The 13,308-nt window shown below is 41.1% G+C and overlaps 1 protein-coding gene across 1 annotated transcript in view; it reads left to right on the forward strand.

The window, feature by feature from the left end:
* Positions 1-3,081: 3,081 nt before the first annotated feature.
* FSIP1 (fibrous sheath interacting protein 1) overlaps positions 3,082-13,308 on the forward strand; it is a gene marked incomplete at both ends in the record, with an annotated part of 89,646 nt that continues 79,419 nt past the window's right edge. Inside the window, 8 exon segments of the mRNA XM_080618205.1 lie at positions 3,082-3,345; positions 5,185-5,316; positions 6,707-6,896; positions 7,785-7,883; positions 9,269-9,441; positions 10,928-10,933; positions 10,937-10,996; positions 11,000-11,012. Coding sequence (XP_080474331.1) covers positions 3,082-3,345; positions 5,185-5,316; positions 6,707-6,896; positions 7,785-7,883; positions 9,269-9,441; positions 10,928-10,933; positions 10,937-10,996; positions 11,000-11,012 — 937 coding nt within the window.

The following is a 13,308-nucleotide window of genomic DNA, read 5'->3' on the forward strand; positions in this document are numbered from 1 at the left end:
TCATTATAAACACACCTGTAAACAATTTGAGATCCTGTAATATTTAATAATGTTGACAAAGTTCAGTCCTCTTACTGGAGGTAAAGACTAATGGCCCAATTTGCAGGATTTGAGATGAACTCTCTGAACCTTCTCCTCTGTGGGTCTTCTAAGGCACATAAAATCAGCTATGTATTGAAATATCCCTGCTGAAAAGCCATTATTATTAACTCCTGGGTGTGACAGCCTCATTGAAAGCATTGCCCGATTCCATGTGGAAAAGCAGCAGTAAGTAGCCTACTCCTACGCCACTTCCAAAGGAGTTTTACGTCAGTTTGTTTCCAAATGGCAGAGCTGGTCCCCCTGCGATCACGGGCCCTTCTGAGGTGCTAGGCAGTCTAACCTGGTTAGCAAGTCAAACTCCTGACAGCTGCTAGGCATATACACTCTACTGTAGAAAGAAATAAATATTGGGGTAGTTATACCTAGCTACTTTCCATACCTCATTATTCATAGCCAGTATCATTCCTAATGCATCAAAAGCCAGAGTTTAATTTGGTTGGTTCTGTATTGTCCATTCTATTGCTTTCTTATTGTCATTGGATACTCAATGCGTGGATGTAAACATTCAGTCTTCTGTCCTGGGTTCAGCAGTAGCATCAACTATCTCCTGTCTGTGCAGCACCTCCACTGACAAAGCACCGTGCACCTTCCTGCAACACAGAATGGGCCATGGCTAGAGAAGGCTTCAGGGATTACTTGGCCCACTGAGGCCAAGGTGGTTTTGAGTATATAGTATCCCACAAAGAACTGTTGTGGTTTAAGCCCAGCCGGCAGCCCAGAACTGTGCAGCCACTCGCTCACTCCCCCCCCTTCCTCCCCCCACTCCCAGAGGGATGGGGAGGAGAATCAAAAGAATGTAACTTCCACGGTTTGAGATAAGAACAGCCCAGTAACTAAGGTATAACACAAACCACTACTGCTACCACCAATAATAATAATGATAAGGGAAATAACAAGGGAAGACAATACAACTGCTCACCACCCGCCGACCGATACCCAGCCTGACCCAAGCAGTGATCTAGCCGTTCCAGGTAACTGCCCCTAGTTTCTATACTGGGCATGAGGTGCTGTGGTATGGAATAGCCCTTTGGCTAGTTTGGGTCAGGTGTTCTGTCTCTGCTTCCTCCTGGCTTCTCTTCTTCCCTGGCAGAGCATGAGACTCAGAAAGTCCTTGGTCAGAGTAAACATTGCTGAGCAACAACTAAAAACATCGGTGTTATCAGCACTGTTCCCAGGCTGAAAGTCAAAACCACAGCACTGCACCAGCTACTAAGAAGGAGAAAAATGACTGCTACTGCTGAATCCAGGACAGCTTCAAATCATGATCTGCACTATCCAGAAAGCACCACACATTCGAAACACTGCTATGGTGTTGTGTTAGCAATCACAGGAGTTGGGTTAAAATTCTAACATACCTGCAGCTCGGCATACTTGGGAAGGAGGCTAAAGTACACTGGTCCACTAGCATATTTTCTGTATTTGTCTTCAGCTTTTAACTTTAAACTACATTGCATCCTTACTACACTAAATACCAGGAAAAACTGTTACTCTTTTACTGGCACTTCCCAGAATGTGACATTAAAATGCCATTGTCACTTCCAGGAATATGACAGTAAAATGCCATACACTGCAAGCATCAATAAAAACTCTACTGCAGTCAGCAAAATCATGTCCCCAACAAAGCAAGATCTATTTTTGGCAGAAAGATATGCCAATCAAAACCTCAACAGAACAAGATGCAGTTTGTATCTTCAAACTGTTTCTTGTAAATTTCTGCCACCAGTGAAAACTGGATTTTAACATATATGGGTACCAAAGGAAGTTGTAGGGACCAGTAACTATCTGTACAGTTTTTACAAATCAGAAACACAGGAATTAATCACAGAATTATAGAATGGTTTGGGTTGGAAAGGACCTTAAAATCATCTTGTTCCAACCCTGCTGCCATGGGCAGGGACACTTCCCACTAGACCAGGTTGCTCAAAGCCCCCTCACATCCTATTTAAATGTAGAAAAGAAATAAAAGGGATGGGATTAGGAAGGTATTCAGGTAAAAAATGGTGACAACAGTATTTGGTTTAAGTTTTAACGGCTTTATTTAAAAGTCATTCAACTATCCTTGTTCACAAGTCAGGACACAATTTATGCAAGAGGCTAGGAGACTAGAGAAAGTATCAAAAGAAACAGTGATATTTCACAGCACAGATCCATTGTTCAAAAGGCTCGATGCAGTAACATTTTGTAGGATGAAACACTTCAAAAATTGTTTTTACTGAAGCTGGAATGCCAGAAGCTATGAGAATTTTGCTGTAATTAAAATGGGTGCAACTCACGTCTACAGTACCCTGGCTAGCAAGTTTTAACGCGGACTCCAAAGGACACCCGCTACAAACTGCCCCAGCTGCCGGGGACCTACCGTTTCACCGACGTTTAGGAAAAGCCAAGGCTTCAGCTATGTACCTGCCATGCCACTTACTCCGCTGTCAGCGCGCACCTACTAAACGCGACCCATCTTTCGAGACTCCTTTCCCCTTACTTGCACCTCCGGACCCAGGCTGCCGAGGGCCCCCGCGGCAGCACACGAAACCTGCCGGCAGGGCGCCCGCCGCCGCTCCGCGCCCCAGTGACAGTCTCAGCCGGGCTCGAGGACCCGGGCTTGGCTTTCTCTTTCCCATGGCGCAGCCTTCCACTGCCCGGCGCTGCTCGGCCCGGACCAGCCGCACAGACACAGACACTCCAGCAGCGGCGCCGCGTTCCCACCGCCCCGGCAACAGACCCGGCACACCCCAACGATCTGTGGGGGAGGAGTGAGGAAAAGGACTCTTCGTATGGCATTTATCCGCATAGGAACGGAGAGGAGAGGCTTTGATGGGGTTATCTTGATGGCTCAGACTTTGTCAGCAAGTAAGAGCTCGATTATAGTTGCATCCCTGAGAACAAGCTAAGATCAACTTGTCCACCATGACCCCCATCCAGACGATGGTATCGCCCCAAGGCGGAACCCTGTAATAATCGCGAGAGGCCTGTGCGTTGGTTGTCATGGGAACGGTGGCGCAGACAGCGGTCGTGCTAGCTCCGCCGGCCCCGCGCTGCCGCCCTCCCGCGGTAGAGGTGGGACGGACACGGCGGTGCCGGGTCCTAACGCGGTGCCGTGCCAGCCCCTCCGGGCGGGGAGGACTCCACCAGTCCTACCTGCCTCAGGCTGGGTGGCCGGAGCTGCGGCTCTGCTGGGCAGCACCCTCGAAGGAGCGGCGCTCGGGCTTCTCTTGGAAGCGCAGGAAAGGGCTGCCTACTTGCCTGCCGGTATGTGAAAACCTTCCGTGAGATAACTGTATGTTGCGTGCGGTTGTTTGTATGGGCTTGTTTGGTTGGGTTTTGTTTGGTTGGTTGTTTTTTGTTCCGGAATCAGCCTGTCTCCACAGGGTAAGCCTGGGATCTATGAGTTGAAATGAACTACTCTTTTTCTTCTCTGCCCACTTCTTTATACTTTGTCATGCATGGGAAGGCCACGAAGATACCATGAGGGCTGGAGCACCTCTCCTGTGAAGACTGGCTGAGAGAGTTGGAGTTGTTCAGCCTGGAGAAGAGAAGGCTGCGTGGAGAACTGTCCTGGTTTAGCAGTAGCAGTCATTTTTTTTCCTTCTTAGTAGCTGGTGCAGTGCTGTGTTTTTGACTTTTGGCCTGGGACAGTACTGATAAAGCCGATGTTTGCAGTTGCTGGTCAGAATGTTTACCCTGACCAAGGACTTTGTGAGTCTCATGCTCTGCCAGGGAGGAGGGGAAGGCGGGAGGAAGCAGGGACAGGACACCTGACCCAAACTAGCCAAAGAGGTATTCCATACCACAGCACATCATGCCCGCGATGTAGAACTGAGAGTTACCGGGAAGGGCTGGATCACTGTGGGGTGGGGGCAAGGTACCGTTCGGTGAGCGGTTGTATTCTCTTCCCTTGTTATTTATTTCCTTTATCATTATTATTGTTGGTAGCAGTAGTGATTTGTGTTATACCTTAGTTACTAAAACTGTTTTTATCTCAACCCGTAGGAGTTACATTCTTTTGATTCTCCTCCCCATCCCTCCCGGGGGGGGGGGGGGGGGGGGCGGGGGAGTAGAAACTGCGTGGCTGACTTGCCGACTGGCTTAAACCACGACAAGAACTTAGAGCAGCCTTCCAGTACCTAAAAGGGGCTTATAAGAAAGCTAGAGAGGGATGTTTTACAAGGGCATATAATGACAGGACAAGGGGGAATGGCTTCAAGCAGTCAGAGGGGACATTTAGGTTAGGTGTAAGAAAGAAGTTCTTACTGTGAGTGTGGTGGTACACTGGCACAGGTTGTTCAGAGAAACTGGCTGCCCCATCCTTGGCAGTGTTCAAGGCCCGGTTGGATGGGGCTTTGAGCAATCTGGTCTAGTAGAAGGTGTCCCTGTGCATGGCAGGAGGGTTGGAACTAGATGTTTTTTAAGGTCCCTTACAACCCAAACCATTATTTGTTATGGATCTGACGTGTGTACATGACTCAGTTTGTACTTTTTCTTGTACTGCAATAAGAAATTGTATTCACCTGGGCCTTCTGAAAAATACCAGATACTCAGATACCTAATTCCTGTAATTTCACACAGTTTTTTTGCAGAGAACCATGCTTTTCTATTGTTTAAACTCAAATTTTAATTGAAACAGGGAATGTGATTGTTTGGATTTTGGAACTCCCACTGTTTAGAACTGCTGAATATAAACCGCCTTTGGTTGTTGTATTTGATATGTTCAAGGTGTCTTTAAAATATTCGCATTCTTTAGGTAATTTTTCCAGTCCCATGTTTTTAAGAAAAGGATAATAATAATAATAAAAAGAGCCAGGAGGTTTCCTTTGTTGTGAGACTACTTTTAAGATTTTAGCTATTTGAAGTTCTATGACAGTACGCACATTTGAATACTTTGGTTGGCTTGATAATATAAATGTATATTTGTACATATATTGATAAGTGTATACTTCAGTAGCAAGCTAGTCTATTCTATAGTCTGTACTCTGAACATTGAATTGATAGAAAAGTATAATCTACATCTGAAATATTACTGTGTTTCTGTTGCTTTACTATAAAACTGAGAGTTTGGAAGGTGGTGTTTTTTTTTCTTTCCAGTTTTAGGTCTCAGTGGATATTAAAAGGGGGAGCTTGGATAAAATACCAAGGCCTGCGTCTAGCTCAACAGCTTATCCTAATTGTAGATCTTTAAATACATCTATGGAGTTACCAACAGCAGAGCCACATTTGCCTAAGGTAATTCTTTTCACCTTCATTAGGTTAGAAACTCTATACCTAATTCTTACTAGAATGCCAAAGGAGTAAGATGGTGCTTTTTTTGGTTCATACAAAGTCCTGAGCTCTGCAAGTGTGCTAAGGGGTTATGTGAAAGCTCATGAATGTGGGCTGCTTTTTGTGCATACATGGAATGATGTTTAATTTCATTTTTCAGAATCTGTGTTACTTTTATGTTTGCCACAAAAAGGGCTATTCAGCACTACAACCTGGAAAACTGTCTTGTCTTCCTCTTTATGTTTAATCAGATTATTAAATACTCTTTTAAAGAAAATCTGTCAGTAATGCATAGATACACAGCTATAGGCTGTTGATGCATGAGACATGAAATTGTGTTTCACTTCCATCCCATTTGTGCTTTTAAATTTAAGCTGGGAGAAAAATTAAATTTACTATTAAAAGAAAATATTTGAGCAATCCTCACAAGTTGAATTTTTGATTATAAAGTGCTCTCAGGATATATTTGAATCAAAAAAAAAAAAAAAAAAAATCATAGTGTTCCAAGAAATATGTAAGCTCCAGGGATTTAACAGAGACCATCTGAAAAAACTAATATTGGGGGTTAACTTAATTTTGGGAATGGGATATGTGATATGGTTGTTGGGATGTAGGAAGTGGGTCTTGGGAATTACAGATTTGGATTGTTTTAGTTTAGTCCAATGGTATTGTCCCTCTGTTCACCTGTCCATAGAATGGCATGCTTCACAGAAGTATTAAAATATTTTTTTATAGGCTCACTATTGGGTATTAAGTTAACATCAGGTAACTCTTACTCCAAATTCAGACCTAGGCTATTGCATGAAAGTTTCTGTCTCTTGAGACTGATAAATTAAGCATGAGCTTTTCAGCCCTTCAAAGACTATAAAAAACCCTATACTATGAGGAAAGTTTGGAATGCTACTACCTGGTGCAGTGGACACATAGTGTCAGGGAATGGATGAGGCTGTTGTACACACAAGCTGTTAATTGGTTGACTCTACCCTGTGCTGCAGCAGAAATGGCATAAACCTTTGAAATAATTTCCTAGCCTGGCAACCCCAAATCTGGCATTCTGTGGAATGATAAGTTTGAGAATCAATATGATGTCTAAGAAACAGAATTCTGTATTGTATCTGAAAATGGTTGTTTCATTTAAGAAGTACTTAAAAGCAGTACTGTATAGAATCAGCAAAAATCACAGAAAAAATAAGCTTAAAAATAAAAAATAATTTCCTCAGCCTGACTAATAGTCAGTGCAGTGTTGTATGGAATTGTTGTTAGCCTTTGTGATAGTGTATGATTATTGTGATTATATTTTTCTCCCTCCAGTATATTTCTAGTTTTATGATAACAATTAATTTGTATTTCATAGGTTGATTTACCTGTCAGTTTGCCTGGTAGTCATCAAAGAGGCAGTTTAGAACACTGCTGTCCGGAAGAAAATGAAGGTGATAACAAAGAGAAATCTGATGTCAAGGAAGTAAGAACAGATCAGCAAACCACAGTGGAGATTACAACTGTGTTTCTTCAGAAATGTATACTGAATCGCAAGGAGCTGTCAGGTGTGGAATGACTTTCACTTTCTTGTGTTGTGGCTAGATCAAATATAGTGTTTGTATAGTTTGGGTAAAATTCTACTGGTGGTGGGAAAAGAGGATACAAATCGGTAAAATTCTAGAAGAGAAGGAGGTGTGAAAATTCATACCTTCATTTCTCCTCCCTGTATTGAATACATCTTTGAAATAAATGTGTTATTACTGCCATTACCACCACAACATATATCTTGTGGCATCTAAGCTGTGATATGCACCTTAGTGATGGCCTAAAAGATCAGAAGAACCCATCTGCATGTGTCCTATGGAACCATGTTAGGAGATGTTTTCAGTAAGGTGTTTTTATCAAACTTTTCACACAGATCATGATAACTTGTTACAAATTTTGTATCCTAATAATGGTCCACCAGTCCAAAAACCTGGAAACTATGGTTGTAAGTTACAGTGTTTAATAACTGAACAATGCTAATACTAATAACATACTTTACATACAAATATGCAGTATCTAATTTTAATGAAAGCAGTTTTAGAAATGCTTCAGATGGCATTCTTTATTACCATTCTATAAATGGTAATAAATTAACTTTCTAGGGCTTCTGACTCTTTAAAAATAGAAAAAGTCAGTATGTGAAGCAAAAGTTTGGATACCTTCTTCAAGGTTAGATAAGATTTCATGGCAGAATTGCAGTCAAAATAAATCCCTTGATTCCTGCTTCTGTGTTTAACGTGAGTGCTAGTGCACTAGTAGTTATAATTTTTTAAACAGTAATCCATACAGAGGCTTTGTGGATTGCAAAAATATATTTTGGTGTCTTTATTGTTAACATTTCAAAAAGTATCTTTAAACGTTGTTTCACATGTATTTTTTGGTGAAAGGCTTTTTCCTGTGTTTTTCAGGATGTATCTCTAACTCAGATTCTGGAGATGACTGCACTGAAATACAGACTTTAAAATTCTGTGAGCCTTCCCAAGGAAAACTAAGTAATGCAAAAGCAGGTGCTATTTTTCAGGTGTGTGAAGTGAACAGCGCAATAAAACTTCTGCTCCCCTTCCACTTGTTAATGCTTCTCAGAGTTTGGGACCATGGTGTATTTGTGTGTATATTCTGTAGTTATAAAGAAATAAATTGAAAATGTATGTACCTTGTGATATTCAAGAGGTTTTGGATGAATTCTTTATTTAAAGATTATTTTATTAAAGGATATTCACTTTCTTTAATGATATGATAATATTCGAGTTTTATGTAGATTCAGTCAATCTAATAAGGCAGAATCCAGTGGTGATTCTATCTATCTAGTGCAGCAGTGCTGGTGATCTAGCATAGTATTAATTTCTTCAGAAAAGAAATGGGATAGAGCTCAACTTCAAAGCTTCACTCAGGACTTTCAGGTTCAAATCCATTTGCTAGGTTCAGGCCACTTGAAATAAATGCTCTTTTTTTCAGCTTCTGCCCTTGGGGCTTTCCTGGAGCTTGGTTAGGTTTTAATAGCTCTCCCTTAGCTGTGTCACTCATCTCCTTTTATGGCATAAAGTAGACTGGTGCATTACAGTAAATGCTTGGGATGAATGGGTGTGTAAAGCATTTGACCTCAAAAGATTAGAAAACTAAAAAGCATTGCAGGACTCCAAAATTTGGAAGTCAGTGGGATAGGGACAGTGCTACAATTGTTTCCTTTATTCTTGATATGGAAGCTAAGTTTAAACAAGAGAGGGCGCAGATCATGAGAATGCTATAGGAAGGGGAAAAGGTAAAAGCAGTCAGAAATTGTAATCTGCATGTTTAAGAAAAAATGAGATAGTACAAAAATCTATTTTAATTAAATAATTGCAGTTTCTATCCATAATATTTCACCATTTCTGTTTTTCAAAACACAGTTTTCTAGAACCAGTATCAGAATCTGATTTAGCTGAGATATAACTCAAGACTGAAACTTCTATAACATTTAAAAGTAGAGATATTACAGAGTCTCTCTTAACCCCAGAATTATTCATTTTAATGAATGACAGTTCATCGTGTATTCTACTAGTCAGGCTGAGGAAATTATTTTTGATTTTTAAGCTTATTTTTTCTGTGATTTTTGCTGCTCCTGTGGAGATGTCACTCTTCTATTATAAATTTGAATAAAATCACTTGCTCAAAATGCAGGGGGCTCTTTCTCCCTTCCCCCTATACCCAGCTGCTAGAGTTCAGAGTGCGATTCAGTGTTCTGTTACAAAGACTTCTATGTTTTTCCCTGCTATAAACAGGTTTAGAAACGAGCATGACATATGTGCTTGAGAGTAATTTTACTCTTGTCTATGGTTGATATCAAACAACTTGTACTGCCTTTTTTTTTTTCCCTGCATTTTCTTAAAAGTTGAATTTAAAATGCAGTCTACAGCAAACTCTTCCAACTTGGAATATTCTGAAGAAACAGATGTAGATCCTCAGATTCAAGCATCTATAAAGAAAATTAATAAACTTGACACAATACTGACAAAAAAACATTTTAAGGAGAGAGCTATTAAAAAACAAGGCAAAGAAATGAGGGCAAAGCTCTGGGAAGAGCTTCAGGTTAGAATGTTCTGCTTATTTTGTAAATAGTTTGTACTTAATAAAAAGTAAGATAGTTTTGTATCTTAAAATAGTGTCTAACAATTATGTTTCTTAGACATTGTTTTATTAAATAACTCATGGTTGTATGTGTAAAGTGAAGAAATAGATCTTAAAAAGTAACTTTGAATAGGTTTTAATATATATTGCCAACAGGCTTTGAAAGAAGGCTATGGTCATTAAAAACTGATATGACCAGAAGCCAAATATACAGCTGTCTAGGTGTGGTTTACTAGTATAGTTTTATGCTTGAGCTCACTAGTTGCAGGTATGTGTCGTGGTTTAAGCCAGTCAGCAAGTCAGCCACGCATTTTCTACTCCCTCCTCCCCCCCCCCCCCCGAAGAATGGGGAGGAGAATCGAAAGAATGTTACTCCCACAGGTTGAGATAAGAACAGTCCAGTAACTAAGGTATAACACAAATCACTACTGTTACCACCAATAATAATAATGATAAGAGAAATAACAAGGGAAGAGAATACTGTACCTCAGTGACACCACGCCCCAAACCAAGCAGTGCTCTAGCCCTTCTGGGCAACTCCCAGTTACCTCCTGGGCATGACGTACTGTGGTATGGAATACCCCTTTGGCTAGTTTGGGTCAGGTGTCCTGTCTCTGCTTCCTCCCAGCTTCCCCTCCTCCCTGGCAGAGCATGAGACTCACAAAGTCCTTGGTCAGGCTAAACATTTGAGCAGTAACTAAAAACATCAGTGTTATCAGCTCTGTTCCCAGGCCGAAAGTCAAAAACACAGCACTGCACCAGCTACTAAGAAGGAGAAAAAATGACTGCTACTGCTGAACCCAGGACAGTATGGTAGTATGTAATGTTTGTGAACCTGGACTTAAAAGTATTTATTCTACTCTAGTATGAATTTTCTTAGGCCCATCTATTTCAGTATTGTCTGTTACTGAAAAAAAGAGATGCCCCCCGAAGAAAGTGTAAGAACCATACAGCATGAATTACTTCACATTATTCCTATCCTGGTCTTTAGCAGTTGAATGTCAATGTAAGCCTTGAAACATATGAGTTAATATTTCCTCTGTGGTTAAGTATTGTATAATTTACATGAATACAAATGTCAGTTGCAAAAAAGACATAATTGCAGTTGGTTTGACTGCATCTCACAATTTCAATGGGTTTGGACTCAAAGCCATGTAAAAATTACAGAACTTTTGTATTATAAAATGTGTCTCCATATACAAGACAACATATGAGGCTTTAAAATTCTACCATGCCTTTATCATAACTTCATGAGATGCTGTGAGAGGCTGATAGCCTTAAGAAATAAATAAAAAAGTCAGTAAATGTTGCCATAGAACCAGGAATTTTTAATAGGGTCTGAAGTTCATTAGACCTGACAATGTATTTTGCCTTCAAGTATTTTTTTATGCAAATATATGGATGTATCTGTAAATTTATGTTTTATTTCTTTATTTCTTTTGAATAGTCTATCTGAACCACTGAAAGCCATAAAGAGATAGAAAACACAAAACTTTTTTTAGCTTTGATCTCACCATAGCAGGGTACAGCTGGTAAGTAAGAAGAAGAAAAGAACGTGTTATAATTATCCCATATTTTGATTAATTTTTTTTGATACTGTAAAAATAAGGCTTTGAAACCTTTGCAACAACATATTTGCATGTAAGAGTACATCAAGGGAATATATGAAAACTTAAATGAAATAATTTTTGCATTATCACAAATGTAGATGTTGTACTTCAACATCAGGATTGTTTTTTTAATGGAAACTATATTTGAAGCTTGATCTTAGATTTTTTTTTTTAATTGGCTTTTTTCTGAAAATTCTAGGGAAAAAAATTTAGGATAGATGGCAGTTTTAAAAAGCGGAGCTATGTTAAAGATATGCTAGGAGAATATTCTCAAGGAGAAAAGACCAGGAAGTCTGTTAAGATAATTTCTGAGCTGCATTATGATGTGACAATAAAGACAAAAATACTAAAAGTGGAAGTGAACACACTGATGAGAATGAACTTTTGCATTTTAGTCTTTTAGTAAAAATCACTTCCATCTCAAGTAGCATTTAAACTGCCAAATTCTATAGATGCATTAAAAGTAGACAAGTGACTAATGAAGGATTGAGTTCTTTACCAGAAAAAGTAAACAAATAGTTAATGAAACAAATCTGGAATGTGATATATAACAAAAAATACTGATTACGCTCAAAATTGTAGCGAATAGCAATAATGTAAAACTGTAGGTAGAATATGGAACGAAAAGTTAAGAAACTGTTTAGGCATGTTTTTTTTCTACTGAGTCAGAAGGACACAGTTTCTGTTGGAGTTCTGAAGCAAGTGGCTGAAGCATGTTCTAAAGTATCAGTATTTTTTTTCCAAGAATGCGAAGAGGATGTGCCTGCTCACAGGGACCTGAAAAAAGAAAATATTGGGTATTTTAAAATGTCCTTTTTCTTTCTGTGGCTGGACTTTTACTGAGGGAGAAACTGGAGAAAACTGTAGGCATTCTGTTCACAATGTCTTGGTAGGGCAGGGGGAACAAAATCAGGCTCAACTTGTCAAGAACATACCACGTCAAAATTGCTCAGGAGTGGATTTAGGAAAAATTGCTGTTTGAATACTCTGTCTTGGTGCTGTAGTTCTCAGAGGTGTGTTGTACACACGTTTTACATCCTGTCCTGCACCTGTATACCTTGACTGAAAGGGTTTCTTAGAATCATAGAATAGTCAGGGTTGGAAAGGACCGTAAGATCACCTAGTTCTAACCCCCCTGCCACAGGCAGGGACACCTCACACTAAACCATGCCACCCAAGGCCTCATCCAACCTGGCCTTGAACACCACCAGGGATGGAGGATTCACAACCTCCCTGGGCAACCCATTCCAGTGCCTCACCACCCTTTACTCACAGTAAAGAACTTCCTCTTTATATCCAATCTAAACTTCCCCTGTTTAAGTTTGAACCCGTTACCCCTTGTCCTGTCACTACAGTCCCTGATGAAGAGTCCTTCCCCAGCATCCTTGTAGGCCCCCTTCAGATACTGGAAGGCTGCTAGGAGGTCTCCACACAGCCTTCTCTTCTCCAGGCTGCACAACCCCAACTTTCTCAGCCTGTCTTCATACGGGAGGTGCTCCAGTCCCCTGATCATCCTCGTGGCCCTCCTCTGGACTTGTTCCAACAGTTCCATGTCCTGTTTATGTTGAGGACACCAGAACTGCACACAATACTCCAAGTGAGGTCTCACGAGAGCAGAGTAGAGGGGCAGGATCACCTCCTTCGACCTGCTGGTCATGCTCCTTTTGATGCAGCCCAGGATACGCTTGGCTTTCTGGGCTGTGAGCGCACACTGAAGCCAGCTCATGTTCATTTTCTCATCAACCGACACCCCCAAGTCCTTCTCCACAGGGCTGCTCTGAATCTCTTCTCTGCCCAACCTGTAGCTGTGCCTGGGATTGCTCCCACCCAGGTGTAGGACCTTGCACTTGGCATGGTTAAACTTCATAAGGTTGGCATCAGCCCACCTCACAAGCGTGTCGAGGTCCCTCTGGATGGCATCCCTTCCCTCCGGCGTATCAGCCGAACCACACAGCTTGGTGTCATCGGCGACCTTGCTGAGGGCGCACTCAATCCCACTGTCCATGTCACCGACAAAGATGTTGAACAAGACCGGTCCCAACACCGATCCCTGAGGGACACCACTCGTTACCGGTCTCCAGCCAGACATGGAGCCATTGACCACAACTCTTTGTGTGTGGCCATCCAGCCAGTTATTTATCCACTGAGTGGTCCACCCATCAAATTGATGTCTCTCCAATTTCGAGACAAGGATGTCATGCGGGACAGTGTCGAACAC

Source organism: Psittacula echo (genome assembly GCF_963264785.1).
Source record: "Psittacula echo genome assembly, chromosome: 5".
Lineage (NCBI taxonomy): Eukaryota > Metazoa > Chordata > Aves > Psittaciformes > Psittacidae > Psittacula > Psittacula echo.